The sequence below is a fragment of the Toxotes jaculatrix genome, chromosome 23 (assembly GCF_017976425.1).
Source record: "Toxotes jaculatrix isolate fToxJac2 chromosome 23, fToxJac2.pri, whole genome shotgun sequence".
In the NCBI taxonomy this organism is placed as follows: Eukaryota; Metazoa; Chordata; class Actinopteri; family Toxotidae; genus Toxotes; species Toxotes jaculatrix.
In genome coordinates this window covers 12,923,690-12,944,542 of record NC_054416.1, presented here as the reverse complement: position 1 = coordinate 12,944,542, position 20,853 = coordinate 12,923,690, and the positions used below count along the sequence as shown (strand labels likewise).

The following is a 20,853-nucleotide window of genomic DNA, read 5'->3' as shown; positions in this document are numbered from 1 at the left end:
TTAAGGCTTTTTGTTATTGGTCTGTATAAAAAAATAGTAATACATAGCCTACCGTGTGGGAGACAGTAAAGTTGTAGTTTCATGCATCGCAGAGTGAAGCCAGCAAGTGCAGTTTGGAAAGCGGCGTATTACGCAAAAAGCAAACAAAGAGTTGCAGCACAATGTTCCTCAAATAAGCATTGTATTTCTGCGTTGTTCTTACCGGAAAACGTGATTTATATCTGCGTCTAACTTTACTGCCTGAACACTGTTGAACACAGATGTAGGTGGAGCGAAGGAGGGCGACAGATCAGCCCTGTCAAGAAGTTTTTAGTCTCCTTTCCCGTGTGTGTGTGTGTGTTTGTGTGTGTGTGTCGTCTCTTAGCTGAACCAAAGGGGGAAAAAAACAAACACAAACATAAACTACAGATAAACGGGGTTGTAGGAAGACAAGCGAGAGTCGGACTCGGACACAGCCATGGATGGTAAGTGGAGCTGGTTTTATTTGTTCGGACTGTTTACTCAGTTTAGACTCTGGAGGTGAAACTACAGGGAGTTGTTTTGCGCACAGGGGAAAGCCCCGCTGCTGCTGCGTTTTGCTAGCAGGAGGAGTCTGCTGCTCCCGGAGAATGAGCTAACGCACAGAAGGAAGTTTGACTTAAAAGTGGCGCTTTTACTACTTACTGCCATCTATCTTAGTAAAAAATCACTTGTCACGTTGATTGTGTTTATTCCTCTGTCGCTGACTAATTCACCTGGCACGGATGGACCGAACCTTGTCGAGTTGCCAAGAGGCCTGATGGCTCAGTCTACCTCATGGATTCCCCTGCTGCGACTAGAAATGCCAAACTTCGTTCAGAGATTTAGCGATTTATTGTTGATCTGTCTGCTCGGTGATATGTACGATTTATAAATCACACTCTAAAAGCTTGTCGCTAATTGTGAATGATTTTTCTTCAACTCGGCTAAGATATCGGCCAGCAGCTTGCATTCATTTCAACCAAGAGCTTCCCTACTTTAATAGGTCCACGCTGCTCGCAACCGCCCACCTCTATTTTAGTGACTGGAAATTATGGAAATTACGTCCTATATGTTTGCACAAATTGTGGTGTGATACGGGGTTTTGTTGTGGGTCATATGTATGCCGATGTGAAGACCATCTTGTGACAATTAAAAAACTGCCCAGGTTTCTATTTTACATCACACTTATCTTTGACTATAAGCCAAAAAAACTTTAAATAACAAGCTTATTTAATTGAGTTTTTAATGCATTGCTAGGATTAAGCTTTTCCACTTTCTTCTCGCATCACAGCACCCAAAACATATTGACATTGTTGATAAACACGACGTATCCATGTCTAGCATATGGAGTAGGAGTTGGTGACTCATTAAGACAAAATCAAATCACAAAAAACAGTCAACAATGCATTTGACCAACATGAATAACAAATCTGCTGAAGCAGTGACGCCATCCATAGGACAAACAGAGTGAAAGTGACTCACCCAAGTGTTTGAGGTGCTGTGCTGGGCTGTGTTTTGATACTAATACATTCAGTGATTTATTGAGCACCAAATTGTGGTGATGTGGTTGCTACTTACTTTCAGTTTCACAACATCCACTTCTCAACAAACTGGCAGAGCTGTCTGTGAAATTAATAGTCAGAAAATGAAACTTTTGCACACCTATTGGCACATATGCCTTGTCTCATTTCAAGTTCCATAATAATTCACTTTAGTCTTACATGACATAACTTGAAATAGCGATTTCATTTAACATTTGTCAGTGTTTGGACAAAAGCTAAAAGAAAAAAAAAAAACACTCCCCCCCCCCCCCCCCCACACATTCTGTTCCTTTGGTCTTCTCCTGGGAGGCAGACTTGTTACAACTTGGAAAGCACACATGCAAACTGAACAAGTCCAACTAGCTGATGGGTGGAGCTCTGACCACCTGATCTTGCATCACACCTCGCTTGTTTCTATGAATCTCAACAATTCATTAACCGAGAGCCTGAAACTAGAGCGCCGCCTGCTCTTCGCTCACAATGGGGGCCCCTCACAATAGCATGGGTAATGCGACACTGATATTACACCCTGCCTGTCTTTGTTTGCTTTAGTTTTCATTACTTCTTCTTCTTTATGAGCTTTGGCAGGCAGTTTGTGATAAGTGATTATATTTAGCTGGGAAGCCCTCGCATCTCGGTGTCCTTTGACCTCTTTGGACACTGCACTGTCTAAAAGATTTCCACTCTGACCATACCACAAATGACAAACTCTTACTAAGCAACAAATACGTGCAGAAACAGTTTTGGGTTTTTATCATCTGTGCTTCCACTGTGTGCTGTGTGTCACTGCTGTAAATGGTTAACTGCTGTTTCCTCTAAGACTTTAACTGGCAGGGGGTTGAATTTGTCTTGTTCTCTGCCCGCCACAGGTGTGTATGCGTGGGGCCTGCCTCCAGTCAACCCAGGTAAGAAGCTGTTTCCTGCAAATTATCAGTGTTGAATATGAATCAGTGCTGATTTTTCATGAGTAAACATTTCAACACTCTGTGTACTGATGATCGATGGCAGAGCTATTTCTGTGTTGACACACACGCTGACAGAGGTAAGGCAGGGTAAACAGACAGGCCCACCGTCTGGACGTTGCTCTTGTGACTCTGAATTTACGTCTGACTCTTCTTCTCTTTCTTCCGGCCGTCCGTGGTTCCGAACAGGAAACCCCTTCATAGAGATCATCGAGCAGCCAAAGCAGAGGGGCATGAGGTTTAGGTACAAGTGTGAAGGACGTTCAGCCGGCAGCATCCCTGGAGAGAAGAGCAATGACACCACTAAGACTCATCCAGCCATCAAGGTGAGTCAGACACAACTTCTGCCTCAATGTCTTCCATTTACTGATCCATTTAATGGAACTTAGATTACATAAAGGCTGTATAATATACTTTGGTGGCATATTGGATAAAAATATATCCTTACTTTTTATGTAAAGTTATGCAAAAGGAACATCTTTGTTAAGACCTTAAGAGTTTGTGCAACATAACTAAACACAGTGACACTTGAGGTTATCATAAAGTTGATATTGAGATCAAAGTAATCAGAGCAACAGTAGCCGTGGACTCTGTGAGTAACATCATCAGACATGCGATTGTTTCAGCTACGCAGGGAACAGGCTGACAAAGCAGACTGAGACTTTTTTAAACCTCAACTGATGTTGATTGAATTTGATGTTCTAATGATGAATGATGAAAGGACTTTAGATACACAGACGTCCTTCCTTAGTGTTACATTTCTGGTAGTTTGGGAATAGGCACATTTCCCAGAATGTCAAACTACTCCTATTTAAGGCTTTTTGAACTCTTTGAATTCCCCATTTGACTGAAGGCCTGCAGCATTCTTCCCCTTGTATTTTATTTTCTAAAAATATTGTCGCCTCCTTGTACAAGTCTGAGACCTATTTCACATGAGTAAAAACGATGCTTGGTTGCTGAGATCAAACCTTTAACCAGATGACTGCAAGCAAGCATCCACCCTTCTGAAGTGCCCTTTAAAACTGCCTTTTGCGGTCATTATAGTCTGACACATTTCCCTTACAGGTGCACAACTACAGCGGTCCCTTGCGAGTTCGCATCTCATTGGTAACAAAGAATGCACCGCACAAGCCTCATCCCCACGAACTGGTTGGCAAGGATTGCAAACATGGCTACTACGAGGCCGACTTGCAGGAGAGACGAATACACAGGTAAGTGTGGTTTGCATGTGGTGTGGACATCGCACACGGTATTTCACACGCTTCAGAGAAACATGAGGAAATTGCGTGTGTTGCGGTTTCATGCCAGTGTTCAGAAGTACACTGAATTGCCTCGAGGGAAACTGCAGTTTCAAAGCAAAACACGTTGGCGCCTGCGAGAGATTGACCTACAAAAAGCCTCCATCATTTGTGGGAGGTGACGTGGTTGCTGTCGCCTCAGTAAAACTAGTTGCCGGCTTTATCTTGGGTTTGGAGTTGAGTGAAACTGTAACAGCATAGACTACAAGCTGAGTTCTAGCTCTGCAGACTCCGCTTTCTTTTAGTTGTGTATCAAAATCAAACGAGTAAAGACGCATTAAGTGTCAGTGACTGGCAGGATACCTTTAATTACATAATATTTACACATGACATAATTGTACCAGTCTGTCTGGCTGGAGGGAATTTAGTTTGTCTCTGTCTGTCTTAATCACAAGTGTGGTGAAATTCAAACAAACAGCGTGTACTGCAGTCCACTGCCAATATTGTGATACAGAGTGAGTAAATGCACTGGTTAATATTAGTCAGCTGTTTTTCACATTCAGATATTGATATTTTGATAAAAGCGCAACATTGCTGTGCAGGTTGTTAACAGAGCCAATAAAACACAGAACAGAGCTAAACAGTAGCTCGTCTCCAGCTGTAGGCTGACAGGAGCCTGAACGAGAAAGATTTCTAGTTGACATCATAGTAAATGTGATTAAATAATATTTAATATAAGGATAACATATTTTAAGCAAGATAAATGACTATTTTCTCAAAATATTGTTGCTTATTCTTATGTTTTTAGTATATTTCATATATATTTAACATAAAGAACACAATAAAAAAAAAAGTAATGTTCTTTGGTCTGTGTTCTTCATTGCAAACATGGCTACTGCAAACATAAGTTTGTTACGTTATAGCAAAACTAATGGAGAGATCAGACATAAAAATGCTCACTGTTCTATTTCAGAAGCGATTTGGCGAGCTCCGCTTCAGCATGTGACGTGCTCAGAAGCCTGACTGAAATATTTCACAAATAAGATGAGATCTGCCAAAATGTGTAATGTTTACTAGAATAGCATTATAATTATATTTATAGTAGTACATGGAAGTTTGGAAACAGTGAACAGTTTAAATAAAAGGATCTAGGTCATTTTTTATTTCTTTTTTTTCAGACGGGTTTTGAAATGATCAGGAATGCAGTCTGCAGAAAGGGAGGTGTTTGCTGTTGTTGCCAGAGATGGATGAGATAATACTGTCCACCGGTTTGGTTACAGAAATTGTGGGTCAAATACTTTAAGAACAGTTTAAGAAAAGATTGACTCTAGTTGAGTTTATAAGGTGATTACCAGTGTTCTAAGTTAGTGGTTGTTATACATATTGATATATCAAAGTTTTAAATTGCTAACAAGCCTTTTATATTAATTGTTGTCTAAAATATATTCATTTTTTGGCAGTGCCCTTGAGGTCAAGTATTTTTCCACTTCCACTCCACTCTCCTCAACTGCCTTCTGAACATGGGATGTGATCCAGAGTGATAGTGCTTTATCATTTCTTTACTGTGGTTTTTATGGGAGAAGCTGATATGTCCGAGGCGAAGAAACACGGGTTAAAGGACCACGCCATGTGCAAACTCTGAACCGAGTGTATAGCTGCAGTTTTGTGTTGGTCCCAGAGTGTGTTATTTCCCAGAAAAAAAGAATAATATCACAATATCAAGTACTACAGCACGTGCACGCTCATGTGGTTTCTGTCTTAGACTTTTCTTTTCCTTTCAGTTTTCCGAACCTGGGCATACAGTGCGTGAAGAAGAAGGATGTGAACGAGGCCATCACTTGCAGGCTGCAGACTAATAATAACCCCTTCAACAGTGAGTAGCCGCGGTTACAGATGAGTGTACAACACAAAGAGCTTCTGTGTCGTTGCCCTTTCTCTGTTAAATCTGTCATTGTGTGAAAATGTATTGTGCTGTGTGGAGAGAGTCCCTAAGTGTCTCACTCAAATGTGAAGACTTCTATTTGCTGGAGTTTGAGCTAGAACTGATATTTCTGGCATGAATAAATAAATGTAAGTATCTCATTTAAAGTGACTATGAAAGTGTGAACTTGACATTGATGTCAATTTTTCACCTGAGTTTGATGTCTGCACTCAATATGTACTTTAACAACACATTTCTGTATTTCAACCCATAGCTAGTTCATCTGGGTTCATCACTTCATCAGAACATACATATATATATACACACACACACACACACACACACACACAACATCAACAGGAAGTTTAATTTGTTCTTTACACCCTGCACTTATACTAAAATACAAATAGCCTACATATGACAGGATGCAGTTCTGTGAAAGTCTGCTGTGTTGCCTGATTGTGCACCCCACCCTTTCCCTGATGTTTCTTGGCTGCAGTTCCTGAGGCGAAGGTGTGGGAGGAGGAGTTTGACCTGAATTCAGTCCGGCTTTGCTTCCAGGCCACCATCACTCTGCCTACAGGGGAGCTGTTTCCTCTGGATCCTGTGGTATCGCAGCCCATTTATGACAACCGTGAGTGGACAGCAGTTAATACACACACACATATCCACACAAACTTTATATGAAGGTTCATTTGATGCAGATGTTTCATGGCTTCTTCTGTATCTTTTGACCATTTTTAATTTGCATATTCCATCAAAAAATCATGAGTTTTGTGCTTTTCCCAGGATTTGCGATCAGGGTAAACTGATAAACCTTACTGGATATAATAAAATACCAGTATCCTGTGTGAGCTTTGTGTAGCCACACGTTCATGTAATTTAACTTTCACACTCCAACACGTGCATCTCCCGCAACCTTAAATTCCCGCAGACACTCTTTGTTCCTCTTTGCATCTTAACTCTTCTTGTCAGGCTGAACATATTTCAAAGAATTAGTCTGCATTGTAACTGTCCATTTTTTTTTTTTTACTAATTTTCAGTTGCACCTAAAATGTTTCTCAACACACTAAACTTTTCATGATAACGTGAAATATGTTTATGGTAAAGAAAGTCTCTGTAGATTCTTGTGCAGTTTACATCAGTGTGCATGTGTTATTATGACACATCCAAACATTTTGCACAACACATAGTTTTTTCTTTGTTGTGTTTTTTTTTTTTAACCTCATTGTTCATTGCAGTTTATTTAGATGTGTTGTGCCATAACCCGTCTCCACAGTGCTGTGTCTCAGCTGACTTGTAGATCTGTGAGTTTCTCCAAATTCTCAAATGTCTCCAGACGGATTTGGTTTCACTTTCAAATTGTGACATTTGCTGTTTAAAATAAAACTTTTGAGCTGTAGTCAAAATAGATTCAATTATTACACTTTTGAATAAAATACAGTTGAGGTTTATAGAAATTAGCTTTTGCTTCCCTGGGGTGAAATTAAAACTAAAGTGTAAAAATAAACGTACAATCAGTAAATGCTCAGGTGTTTAACTGAGTAACCATAAGTGTTCAGCTGCCAAAAGACTTACAGTTCACAATATTATAAAGGAAAGACTTGAATTCTTTGGCTGCCTGAGGCGTGTAGTACCATCTTGTTAGCCACAGCCCAACATCCTCTTCATTTAGCAGGTGTCTGGTATTAATCTGTAGCTTTGGTGTTGTGTTTATTTGTTCCTGCTTTTTTTGTGGGTCACAGGAGCTCCAAACACAGCTGAGCTGAAGATCTGCCGAGTCAACCGCAACTCTGGAAGCTGCAAGGGAGGGGACGAGATCTTCCTGCTGTGTGACAAAGTGCAAAAAGGTACGGGGAGCCTGTAATGTACAGTAGTCTTTCATTTTACTCACTGCTCCACTCTCAGCAGCCATGTGGCGTAAGCTGCGTGTGCACTGCCGTGAAACCTTTACTTTCGTATTTAACGATCCAGAAATAGATACCCAGAATTGACTAAGCAGATGTAATGCAGTCGGACGAAAACAGTAAAGGTGTGAACCTTGTACACCCACATTTTATGTTTTACTGACAACACACTGGCTCTTTGTGAGGAAGTGAGCTCGAAATAGAGGTCCTACAGGTTCACTGTTGCATAGTTTGCCCTGTGTTCTTTCTGCTGAGATGATAAAATAGATAACCTCACAAATTACACATTCACAGGCCAATTTCCTTCTTTACAACTGCAGCTGAATAGAAGGAAATATGAGTAAGACAGGTGGTGACCTAACACATGAGACATTGACTCGATAAGAAGGAGTGTTATCTGGCAATACACACAAAACTGACCAGAACAATCTTTACCCACTCAGAAGAGATGGCTGCCTGCTTTCACTTGAGGGCGCAGAATAATACGTAACAGGCTTTTCCTTTATATTGAAATTCTGTAGTACCACGATTTTGTTTTACTTGTACTCTCACCAGTCTGCATCCTTCAACCCTCAAATTAACTTTAAAGGTTCTATTTAAATATTTTTTTTAAGCTGAGGAAGTGTTTTAGCCTCTTTAAGCTCATTATTGTCATTTCCCCGCCTCCACTCTTATTATCTTATATCTTATCAGTCTTAATTCCAGTCTCAACAGGCAGCTGCTTTCAGTGAAGGAGCTCTGAAAAGGGTTTGTAAACCACCTGCTCACGTGGAGCTAAAGCTAAAGCAGCTAAAGTTTGTAGAGGCTAAAACAAAGCTAAAAAGAGGGTGAATGTTATTCGTATTTTTATTAGTTTTATGTGTGTTTTTGGGCCAGGTGAGGTTTTGTTGCCTGTCCCTGTAACCGCTGTGAGTAATTCAATGCAAAGCAGTTGTATTATCACTATGAGTAACTTTAATTACACACCAAAATCTTTCTTCCTCTATTTAGATGTCCACTTCTCATTTCATGCCCTGTGTCTCTGCCTGCTGTCTCCATGTGTCGATTGTGAAAGCGGCTTTCTAAAAGTAAAACTTAAAAGTTATTGTAGCGTGTCATGAGGTTCACTTCAGAACAGTTTCATATGTCGGCGCGGTGCTGGTGATATAAAATCCAACTCTTAAAACTTTCATCGTCCATGTAGCGTGTGAACTCAGCTTTCTCTCACTGTGTTTTTCATTTCTTTGCATTATCTCTTCCTAATTAAAGCTCAGTCAAACAAAGCCAAGATAAACGACTATTATCAGTCTTTCCCTTCCATTATTTGCAGCAGTTTGATTGTGGCAGGCGCATTTGCTGTAAACCATGTGCTTTGTATTTTAGAGATGGCATGGGGGGGGGCTCCCCTGAGAACTCTGTGACTAAGCTCAGGCTGGATACACATTACATCAGTGTGAAAACAGCCTGTGAACCCTGAATCTTGGACCAGATTATAAAACTTCCAGTCCTGAGAATGTCATGTAGCCATTTTCACAACAAGCTGAGCCATTACACTATACCCCTTCTTACGTGAAGTTTAACAGCTGAAGCTAATTACAAGGCTTGTAAGCTGTTGTCAGACTTTGTGTTGCATGGCAGCAAAGCTGATGCAACACCCTTTGGAGACTTAGAGATCTGGGTGTCTGTTAATAGTAAACCTCAAAGCTCAAATGCATCAGTGTGATCATTGTTCAATTTAGATGTTTTCTTCTAAGTATGGAGTCCATTTTCCCCTCTTTAGTATCTTCTTACGTTTCCCGTTTTCTCTTCCCCCACAGAGGACATCGAGGTGCGTTTCTTCCAGGACTCCTGGGAGGGAAAGGGCACTTTCTCCCAAGCCGACGTCCACAGGCAGGTGGCCATTGTGTTCCGCACGCCGCCCTACCGCGACACTAATCTCACTGAGCCCATTAGAGTCAAGATGCAGCTCCGCCGGCCCTCCGACCGCGAGGTCAGCGAGCCTGTGGACTTTCAGTACCTGCCTGCTGACCCAGGTAGGAGGCAGTGTTCTCATGCTTCTATATGATACTGAGGAATGGATTTGTCGATCAACTCTCCAAACTGTGTTTTATAACTGTTTCTTTTCTTTTTTTAAATGGCCCCTTTAGATGAATACAGACTGAGTGAGAAGAGAAAGCGTACAGAAGACATGTTCCAGAGCCTGAAGCTGGGATCTATACTGTCTAGTGGTACATTGATGTCACTCTACCATAATATAATAAAGTAATAGTGATATTTTTTTTAAGTTGCATTGTAATATAATCATGTCTGTTAAAATTTCAGTGTCCGTTCCACAAGATAGACGCCACATAAGCCCAGCAAGGAGAACAGTCACAGCCAAGCCTCCATCGATGAACGCACCAGCTGGTGAGTTGTGACGGTGGTTGTTTTCAGTCCCTGCAGAGATTGGCTGAGGTTTTAATGGAGCTTGATTCATGAATTAGATAATTCATTAAATTAAATAGCAACTGTTTTGATAGTCTGTTGTTTCCGTCATTTATCAAACAGAAACATCAACCATTCTGTGGTTTCAGCTTGTGCATTCTACAGATATATTGCTATCTGTTAATATTAGTGGTTAGTTATTGAGGCAGCAGTCAAGTCATTGTAACAACAAAGCTTTTTGTGGGTCACATTCTAGATAAAGAATTTGATATACAACAGAGATTTTGAGGACTTGAACTCAAATGTGTGTCTGATGTGTGTATTCAGGAGCTGTGGTGCCCCCTGGTGCCAGTGCAGTGAAGTCCTCCTTCTCATATAGTCAGTCAGACCAGCTCTTCTCAGTCCAACCTAAGGCAGAGGCCCCCCCAGCACACCAAACATGGAAAATCATGGAGAGCCTGAATCTGGGTCCCCAGCCCAAAGCCACTCCAGTGGCCAACTTCACAATGAGCCAGGCGCCGTCGTCCTCCACCTCCTCCTCTACCACCACCACCACCTCCGCTGCCAACCAGGACTACTCAACTGTCAATCTGTCAGACCTTCACGAATTCTTCCCAGGCATTTCCTCGACCATGGCCCAGGAGCCCACAGCTTCTCAGGGCAGCACAGTCTCCTCACAGGCCAGCAGCTCCTTCACCCTCCAGGGCTCCCAGTTCCGGGTGGAGGCGCCACTCGTGGATGATGATATCCCAGAGTTCCCTAGCTTTTCCGAAGCCCAGGCCCCAGGCACCCTGGACAGCCTAAACATGGATGACTTTGAGGACCTTCTGAACCCCCGCCTCATCAACGAGGGTGGTAATGGCGTCTCAATGTTGGCCCAAGCATCATGCCAACAAGCTGCTGCTCCCAGCGCCTCGCCTGTTGCTCAGAACAGCATAGTATCCCAGAACACTTCTGACCCCGCCAGCAACCCAGGAAGCACCTGGATGAATTACCCCAACAGCATCATCCACTTGCTCCAGAACGAGGGCATGATTGACATTGCACCCAACAACAACAGCAACCACCACCGGCCCCTTATGCTCGATGAGTTCGATGTGATGATGACCCCTGATGAGGATCGTCTGATTTCCATTTTGAGCAGCGATAACTAAGCTGGGGTTGTGACAGGACACCCAACTTAAGTTTGTCCACGTGATTTGTTTTTTTTTTCTGTTTTTTTTTGTTATAACGGACATATTTACACAGACCACATGTATGGCCCATTTAGCCTTCAGAATTCCTTTGTTGTTACCAGAGACAAAAAGGAAATAAAGTGGATATGAAGAGCTGGATGAGACAGACTGTAGCAAAACTGCTCACTGTGGACATGCTTATTGAAATACCAACAAAGACTATTAATGGTATTCAATTAGTGCAGGCATTATATACACTTTGTCTGACAAATGATAAAACACGGGACAGAACATAATCAGATTTCATTGCCCTTGTTAAGCCTGTGTTTAGCATCAGTCAGTAACTGTTAAAGCCACTGTGTCGACATGATGATGGAAGACTTATCCACCAAAAAGATGTTTGTTTTAAAAAGAAAGTTAGATCAGATGCATTGCTGAAGACATCTGTTCAAATGTTTTCCTGTTGAGGTTATTTTCTGTAGAGTATGTTAAATGTTTTTTTTTTACTGTCCTTAACGATTTTGGTAGCCCTGGTCAGTGTTACTGTGATTGTCCCTGTCCCTGTCAAGTGATGTGTTTAGTCACGTTTTATTGTACACAAAGCGGCTGATGTATCTCATTAAGAATTTAATATGATCTAGAGGCAAGTCTATGCAAATTATGGCCATTGTTCTATAATTACATATCCTCATATAGTACTGTGTAACTTGATAGCACGTTTTTAATGTTTTCTGAAGGTTGGCAGTAACTGTACACCACTTTCTTTATACAGGTGCCTTTGTTGAGAGTCTCAACAAAATGTAGTAAGAGCCAAATGAAGGTCTATATGTAAATAATTATTAAACAAGCAACATTAATAAGCATATGCTTAGAGCAGAGAAGCACAAGACTTGCTATCACACTCGCAAAGCTATGTCAGATCTTTTTTTTTTTTTTGGTCTGGTGGTATAACTTCCTCTGGTCTCTAATCAGTTTTACTAGTTATTGTATAAATATGGCTGCCGTTTAACCCAACTGTTTCAGACCTGTAGGTCCACTATACTCTGTTGTTAAATTTGCTTTATTGAGTTGCACTTTTCAGTTTTATACCAGTACGATGTAGGCAGCTTGTACTATATGCAATTTGTTTGCTGTCATGAATGATGAATTCTGTCAAAATCCAAAGACTTTTCTTGGCAATTAAAGACAAACAAAAAAAAATCAAACAGCATACAAATATGGTCTTCAAAAGTAGATTTTATTTGGCAACTCTGTAATGTTGGTTCAGTACAAAGCAAAAAAATAAAGACAAATGAGAGAAATGCTTCACTGGATGTAAAATTTCCCCTGAACATGTGCGTACAAAATCAAGGATTTCTTTAGCCACGCTGTCACTGGGGTAAGTGTTAGTGTGTTACAAACAGACCCTCAAGAATACAAATGTTCTTACTAATGAATACAATATGTTCAGTATAAAAGAAAATATGTGACAATATCTCAGGTCACTTCAGGAGAATATTACAGCATGAGAAGACAAAACTGAAATGAGATTAAGTGCTTTTTTTTTGCCAATAGGAAGAACTTGAGATCAAAATTCAACCACTGACTCAGTTTCATAACCCATTTCATGGGATCACTAAGAGTCTCTTAATTGACCCGTCCTTCACAACCATCCTCTTGTTCCGACAGGCTTATGTTACTTCGAGATTGGTGACTTTGTTGACGATGTGGGAACGCCTTGGGACACACTCCAGGTCAAATTTGCTCTCATATATGGTTGGACAAAGCTTCCAGCGGTTGTTTCGGTAGATGCCCAGGTATGTATACACGTCTGGCTTGTATGAGAGAGCGCATTTGACCCCTGTGGCACGTATGACCGAGTCCAGCCTTATAACTTCGCTCTCATCAGTGAAGTTCTGGTTATAGGCGCAAATGACCTGCTTGCCCTCTCCCTTGGGGTCATAGGGACTGACTTTAACAAGGGAGACCTTGCCATCCAGGGCTGCTCTGGCCACACACTCCCATGCATGGTCTAACTTGAAACCAGAGTCCAAGTGCATCAGCCACTTGCCAGCGAGCACCCCGTGGTTCAGAGCCAACTCCCTCACTGTCTGGAAGCTGACAGGCCGGCTACTGGCCAAAAGTTTCTCCCAGCTCTCTTGGAGACCTATAACATCCCCACCACTGGGGCAGTGGTTTGGGCCCAGCACGGCGATCCATCCCACAGGGCTAGCACCGCCTTCCTCATCACCGAATCTGTACACTTGTGAGGGTCTGTTGCTCTCCAGCCAACCATCAAACTCGGATCTAGGAGTTCTTCTGGAGTCAAACACAATCCAAGGGTCCATGTCTGCAGCCATGGCCTCAGCAGCATAGGTCTCTGCAGCAAAGGGGGTCTGTACCTCGCCATCGACAGGGGCCTCTTCCTCCTCCATACTGCTGTCAGTGTGAGGCTTTAAGAGAATCCCTGGAGCTTGTCCTGTTGAAAGGCAGGTGTTGTGTATTAAACTTTAAACCACAAACCAAGTGTGAAGCCTCTGTTAGTGAACAGCTGGATTGGTTGCGGATGTTTACTAATGCAGCTAGCCTGCTACATTAGCAACACTTATTCAATAGCTAACGTTTGTCCACCTACGACTCACAGAATCTATGTCACAAAAATAAGGTGCTAGACATTTCATTTGTGCATTGTCTACAATGGACATGTGACTAAACGCTAAGAAAAGATTTCTATTTGCCTGGACCCTGTCTTATTGTAGCTAGCCAGGTGGCTAGCCATTTTACCAACCGTCCATATTTGTCAGATTAGAATTTGGATAGAGATTATTTATACCTAGCTGTTAGACATAATTAACACTAGAAGACGTACGTTTGCTTATAGAAATGATCGCACCCTGATCGAAATCATGTGAGGGATTAACCTACCTGCAGATGTTGAAGTTTGTTTGTCAGTGTTGTTCTTCTGCACAAGAGCAGCCTCCGATGGTTTAACTCAGAGACGGCGTAAGGACTTCCGCCCTGTATCAAAGAGCAAAATGACAAACTCCATTCAACGGTCTGCCAGTTTAATAATGTCTTCAGCCCACAAATAAAACAGCAATTTTGTGTTGGTATAAAAAATGTAATAGACTGCTGCTATAACTGTAGTTCTATTTAACTACTTAAGCATTACATTGTCTGAAATCAGTAACATAGTGGTATAACGGCTTTTACATGACAATATAACGGGTACCTCTGGGCGTGTACCACAAATGTGTACGTACGCATCAATTTGTTAGTTTTTATTTTATGTAGCTATCAAATGCATAGCAACTTTACATCTTTAGCTCACAGTTAACACAAATTTAACTACATTATAGTCCTCGGGTGTAAGGATTGGAGGGCGCTGAGACCCGGCGGAACCAAACTAACCTGCCAGGCAATAGGGAACGAGTGACGACGACGTGCTAACGAGTTAGCCGGCAAGCTACCGCTATCTAGTGTGTGCGCGGTGGAGGTGATTTACATATGATATAGAATAATAATCCAGAATATATTGAATTTTATTTTAGGGTAGCCATACACGTAATTTAATTATGCCCAGCAAAAAGAAGAAATACAACGCCAGATTCCCTCCGGTAAGTTTAAACTTTGCTTAACCGGTGTTAAGATTAGCTAACCCTAGCAAACTGTACGATACAAAGCTAACTTCTCGAGCTAGCTTGAGTGGGATTCGGCCTGCTTTGTTGCCTAGTGAGCTTACAAGCCAACTTGCAAACGCAAGTAGATAACCACAAAAATGTAAATTACATTAGCGAGAAGTAATATTGCCTTATGCCACCGCCCCTAATTTAACTGAATTAGCTAACGTACCTTGCATCCCAGCGTTGGCTACGGTACACTTAAGCTAGCTAGCAACTGCACTAATTAACGTTGTTTTTAGCATGACCAGCTAAGTGAAAGTGAACGTTTTAAATCAGAGCAAATCTGTTGTTTGTAGCTGCACAATGAGCAAACTTTGGAGGTATTCACAGGACGGACATGATGTAAATCTGATCAGTGTGACGGGAATGAGTGGTTTTAAACACATGCTGTGAAAGACGATTCTTAAAAATGTACTGTATTTTGCTAACATTTCAGTGAACGGATTGGGGGTTTTGATACATAGAAAGTTGTCTGTTTATAATAAAATGTCACAGTGCTCACACGTATTGACTCATTGTGCAAACACACACTTAAAGTTGAACCTTTTGTCATTACAGGCGAGGATTAAGAAGATTATGCAGACAGATGAAGAAATAGGAAAAGTGGCTGCAGCAGTACCTGTTATTATTTGTATCCTTCTGCCAAATACCTTCACAGGTCGAAGGTCACCTGTATGAGGGGTTCGAATGCAGAGAGTGATGTTCTATTATTCATTCAGACAAGGGTTTTCAAATTAATAGTTTGGCTTGGAGCTGACACAATTACTAGACTAATGAGTTAATTAACATAAGTTTAATAGAGAAGGTTTTTTTTGTTGTTTTCTGTGAACTTTAACATGAAGTAACATTGTTAGCTAGATTATGTAAAAGAATAAAGAAGAATTTACTCTTATGAAGGATACAGATCTGCTGTATCATATTTTCCTTAAAAGAGACGTCAGCGAGAGCGCTGGAGCTTTTTTTGGAGTCCTTGCTTACGAAGGCCTGTCAAGTCACCCAGTCTAGGAATGCAAAGACAATGACAACGTCACATCTGTAAGTTTCTGTGTGTGTGTGTGCATCTTGATTATATGCGGAATTAGATAAATACATTTTAAGGTGCTGTATTACACATATATTGTGGGAGTACCTGCTATGCTTGTGTTATTTGCAACACACTGGCAAATCAGATCTCTTGTTCTGTATATAGATGTATTTCTGGCCATGAGTGAGATGTATCTGCCAAGAGGATTTTACTGTGTGACTCAGAATGTTCATGTTGAATGAATATATAATCCCTTTTATCTCTTTGTCTATTTGATATTAGGTTGACCTTTTGCTCAGCTCATAATGCGTTTTAAGTTTGTAGAGAAGATAATTGTCTGATTGAAAATGGTCCTGTGTGTTTACAGAAAACAGTGTATTGAATTGGAGCAACAGTTTGATTTCTTAAAAGACCTGGTGGCGGCAGTGCCGGACATGCAAGGAGAGGGGGACGAGAACCACACCGAGGGGGGAGGAGAAAAAGTCCCTCGCAGGTATCTCGCACACACACACACCATGTTTGCATAGCGCCATGACGACTAAGGAGTGAGACAAGTCAAGCACGACAAAGTTGACACCATGAAGCTCAGGTCTGCATTTCCCGTACACATGATGTGGCGTCAAGTCCAGTCACTGTGTTGTGCAGTTTATTAATCTGGTTTATCACTTGATTAGTCAGTGTGTCATTCTGTCATCTCTGATAAGTTCACACACCCAAACTGTTATATGGAAAAAACGAATCGCTCATTACAAACAGCAGAGCAATATTCACATGGACACAAAGCCTCTTATCGGTTCCTTTTCCAGAAACAGCCACTACTGTAAATTGAAACTGACTAAAGTAATGTGTTAGTCATCTTTGCAGTGTTACCTAATTACTTTTTCCATTTTGTTTTGTGATGATAGATTAACAACAACAAAAAAAAAAAAGAAAAGAAAAGGGCACAATTTCTCAGCTCTACAGAGCAAGAACTAATTACTGAGGATTGTAGAGCAGAGAAAGCAGTATTGACTGTCAAATCAAACACTGGCGCTGGAGCTAAATTGAAGCAGAGAGTCTGGCAGAGAATTACACATAAATTAAATGAGTAAGAAGTCCTCTTTTCACTAAACAGTGTGGCTGATTCGATTCTGATTCAATTTAAAATGGTTGCAAGCTGCTAATATTTAAACGTTTTCTCTCAGCTTTGGGGACGAGGCATGTGGAGTCACAGCATCTTTGAATATAAATGGCTCAAACAAATTCCCACCGGCAGTATCAGTCACGTTACTCCCTGCTTTGAAATTATGTACTGATTCTAATGATCCATCTGGGCGTAACTGTCTTGCATACTGATGCTGCATAATGACCTTCTGATTTTTTATTTGTTTTACAAGCTATTAAAATGTTGGTAGCTATGTTTTTTTTGTTTTAAAAATACGTATATGTATATACACATATAAAATGGGCTTTTATGCATAAGATATTAATATTTTCAAGGGTGTATACTTTTAAGTAAATGTTTTTAAGTGACCAAAAGTGTGTGATTACAGCAGTTTTCAGGCCAGGCAGCAAACAGACCATTCATTTAGTCTGGTCTCGACACAGATTGAGGACTTTATTCAGGCTCTTGTAACACAGTCATGAGTCAGATGTTCTTTCCCCTTTTTAAAAGCTGAGATAATAACCACTTTCTCATGCCATTGTGTAACTTTTCATCATTTATTGTTGTTTTTCTTTTTTTCTTTCTTTCCCCAGGGGTCGAAAACCAGGATCTGGACGTAAGAACGGAGGGGCCGGCTCCAAAGGCAAGGACAAGAAGTTGTCTGGCACAGAGTCAGAGCAAGAGGTGGGAGTTGATTTTGCATGGATACGCACACTGTTTCCCTGATTTGTTGTGAGTTGGCTCACTGTTGTGTTCCTTGTGATGGAGACAGGATGACTCTGAAGATAGCGAGACAGAAGGGGACGAGGAGGACGGCTCTCAGTCAAGCACAAATCTACAGGCTGCATCCAGGTTCCACAGGTACGGACACAGACCATCTGTGTCGAGATACTGTAAGAACCAGACTGTGTCCAAAACCACACCAAAGGGTGTGACAGTTCACATCTGGCATCACAGGTTTTTGGGGGTTTTTTTTGTATTGTCCTCTCAGGACCCACAGACAGAGAAAGGTTTTGGTATTTTGGACTTTGCAAGTACATGTTGTCATCTGTGTGAAGAGGTGGGGAGTTTTAAATGGTCTGAAGAGGCAGCAGCAGGAGAGAAAAGTGTTGTCAGAGACAGAGACATTTGATCCCCTTTCACACATTTTCACAGACATGAGTTCTAACACGTGGTTTAAACCTCTGCCTGTTCACCCCGCAGCTCAAACGCGCCCCCCCAGTACATGCACATGGGCAACATGGTGTCAATGGGCAGCATGGCTCCAGCACAGCCCCAGGGCGGCATGGCCTTTGCCCCGCACCCCTCCATGATGAGTGTCGCACCGCCTCCCCCAGCCCCCGCGCCGCACAAAGACGAGGACGACGACGATGAAGACTACGACTCTTAGCTCCCGTCTTCCCTTCTTCACCACTCGCTTGCACACACACACATAAACACACACACACACACACTCTTTCAAAGTTATTTTCGATCTCTTAAGTTGCTCTTGCGGCGGCCGCTCTAAGCAGAGGAGGGAAGGACTCTTCATCACAGCCTGCTGACATAAAAACCCTCGACGGTGGGCTGTAAGAGACACCGCCGCAGGACACAGAAAAATGGTTGTATATTATGTGTTTTAATTTTTTTTTTTTTTTTTTTTAAAAGGTTTTATTTTATTGTAGAGGAGAATCCAACGAGGATGTTTTTTAACAAGTCAGTCGTTCTATTTTGACTATTAAAAACGACAGTCGTCACTGTTTTCGCCACGAGCCCCTCGCAGACAGGATAGGTGTAGTTTTTGTTGCCTCGTAGCTTTTTTTTTTTTTTTTTGGCACTTTTCCTCTTTCTTCCTCAAAATCCTCTGTAGTAGGAACGATGAAGTGAACGCATCGGTCGTCATGCAAACCCTCAGGTTGGCTGAAACATTCTAGAAGCGGTAGTTAAAGCCTTATTAAAGCCTTCAGTGCTCATGCAGTGGCAGGTAATAGAGATGAATTCAGGGCAGCAGCTTGTAAAGAACCTGGAAGGTGGACAGCAGTTGTCTAAGGGAAAAAGGAGGGTCGCTGTCTCACCCGTGAAGTGTTATATTACTGTGTTATTGATTGGCTATGAATTACCACTGTTAAGATGTGAGCCCCACTTCCGGGCTTTGCCGCTACTTGCTGGTCAATTCAATTGTCGGGCTGTAACATAAACAAAGGAAGCAGGTGTATTTTTACTCTGGGTTAGCTAGCCACAGCTTTTTTTTTTTTTTTTTTGAAATTAGTTTCTATTTTTAATTGATGTTTTTTATCAAGAGAACTGGTCAACCTCTGTGACCACAGCCCTGAAGACAACCACATATCAACAGGTTAATGATTTACATCACGTTGTTGTTGTTGTTTTTGATGCCATCAGGCCTTTAGACCTTTAAATTCCCCCTGAATTGCCCATCAGATGCGTACTGTGATTCTGGAACCATGACTTTGTTTTTAAAGTTGTTTATTCCCTCTGATTTCCCTTTCTGGACACCCCTCCAGTTTTGAGTAACTTGCTCCTTTATCTTACATTGTTTTAGACGTTATCCATCGAAAGCAGAGACGGGGGCTCCCATTTATATGTCGGTCTAAGTATGAAATGTTTCCAAATAGACAGTTGACACTGTATTGTAAACTTTTAACATTCTTTTTATTTTGTATGGGTGAAATAAAGTTCATATTTCAAATATAAAAAAAAGAAACCCTTGTTTCAATTTGTTTTTCCATATCAGAGATGAAAAGCCTGAAATGCTTTTTCACATCAAGCAAATCTGCAACGGCGTTCACCTCCAGACACAGTTCATTGTTTACAGGCTGAAAGGGCAGAACCCGACTCCTGTGGCATCTTTAGGCAAAATATTTCAAAGTGCTTTCCCTTTTACTTTTTCGATTTCACAGGCGTGGAAGGCGTCCTTTGTTGTCCCGACTTAGTGCTGTGCATTCGTTCACTCCTTTTCAATTCTTTACTTTCCACATTGTGCAAAATAGAACAGTTTCCCATGGATTTGTGGGCCGATGACTCATGAAACCTGAAAGACAAGAGCTGGTGTTTATCCTCAGCGTTGCAGCCGCCTCCTGGCATTTCAATCAGATAAGCACAAGACAGCACAGGTTAGTGGGAAGGTGTTCACAGAGAGGTGATTGTTACCATGGCTGGTACACATGTCCCTGAGTGGGTGTCCATCCTCTTTCCTCTTCCTCCTACCTCCTTTATGTTTTTTTTTTTGTTTTTTTTTGTTTTAAACAGTCCATTTTGTCGTGTAAATGCAGCCGCCTTTTCCACCCACCACCCACCCAACCAAGCACAGCACAGAGCCGGGGGGGCCACATAAACAACTGCATCCTTCCTGCACAAGCGTTGACTCAGCGGACTGCGAGGAGGGTGGGGTTTGCCGTGTGTGAATGTGGTGGGGGTTTTAGGTGGTTGACTTTAGGAGGTCTGTGTCCAAACAAACGGCAGCCGTGGGGGCAAGGAAGGAGGGAGGGGAAGCCATCAAAGGGCTGACAGAAGGAAGCACACTGTTTCCACACAGCAGCCGACGGGGCCAAAGGTGGCCCCCAGATTCCCATCCCCTCCCATGAAGCCACTGACTTTTAAGTGCTCTGTACTTTTGGAAACATGGGAAAATGTGGCAAAAAGGAGTTCCCTGACCTTTTTTTTTTTTTTTTTGGGAATAAAAGCCTTTCATTGCGTGGCTACTTGAAAAGCACATGTTTAAAGTGCTCCTTGGGTTTTAGCCGCGCTGTGGCCTCGATCAGAGGGAACTCTGGCAACCAACTCATCAATATACTCTCAAATCTGAACTGTAGGCTGTCTTTAATGAACACATTAGGGCAAGGCAAGCTATTTCATTTCATACTTTCAAAAAGTGTTAAA

The 20,853-nt window shown here is 41.7% G+C and overlaps 3 protein-coding genes across 4 annotated transcripts; 2 read left to right on the top strand and 1 right to left on the bottom strand.

Annotated features, from left to right (window-relative positions):
- The first annotated feature begins 272 nt into the window (after positions 1–272).
- rela (v-rel avian reticuloendotheliosis viral oncogene homolog A) lies at positions 273–12,258 on the top strand. The gene is made up of 11 exons (XM_041031042.1): positions 273–464; positions 2,411–2,446; positions 2,693–2,829; positions 3,569–3,714; positions 5,523–5,614; positions 6,162–6,296; positions 7,408–7,512; positions 9,366–9,581; positions 9,696–9,776; positions 9,871–9,954; positions 10,300–12,258. Exons 1-11 carry the CDS (start codon positions 458–460, stop codon positions 11,124–11,126), a joined length of 1,866 nt encoding a protein of 621 aa, XP_040886976.1. The 5' UTR covers positions 273–457; the 3' UTR covers positions 11,127–12,258.
- A 107-nt stretch (positions 12,259–12,365) lies between these two features.
- Positions 12,366–15,003, bottom strand: c23h11orf68 (chromosome 23 C11orf68 homolog). 2 transcript variants are annotated; one of them, XM_041031045.1, is made up of 3 exons: positions 14,979–15,003; positions 14,052–14,144; positions 12,366–13,605 (listed from the first exon to the last, which is right to left on the bottom strand). In XM_041031045.1, the coding sequence occupies exon 3, from the start codon at positions 13,559–13,561 to the stop codon at positions 12,818–12,820; it is 744 nt and encodes a 247-aa protein (XP_040886979.1). In that variant the 5' UTR covers positions 13,562–13,605; positions 14,052–14,144; positions 14,979–15,003; the 3' UTR covers positions 12,366–12,817. The 2 variants fall into 2 exon arrangements, with proteins under 2 accessions (XP_040886979.1, XP_040886980.1); XM_041031046.1 differs by lacking the exon at positions 14,979–15,003 and having other exon boundaries at positions 14,052–14,163.
- On the top strand, positions 14,546–19,426 carry drap1 (DR1-associated protein 1 (negative cofactor 2 alpha)). The gene is made up of 7 exons (XM_041031047.1): positions 14,546–14,743; positions 15,368–15,440; positions 15,751–15,844; positions 16,201–16,326; positions 17,571–17,661; positions 17,750–17,838; positions 18,181–19,426. The coding sequence occupies exons 1-7, from the start codon at positions 14,702–14,704 to the stop codon at positions 18,365–18,367; spliced, it is 702 nt and encodes a 233-aa protein (XP_040886981.1). The 5' UTR covers positions 14,546–14,701; the 3' UTR covers positions 18,368–19,426.
- The last annotated feature ends 1,427 nt before the right edge of the window (positions 19,427–20,853 follow it).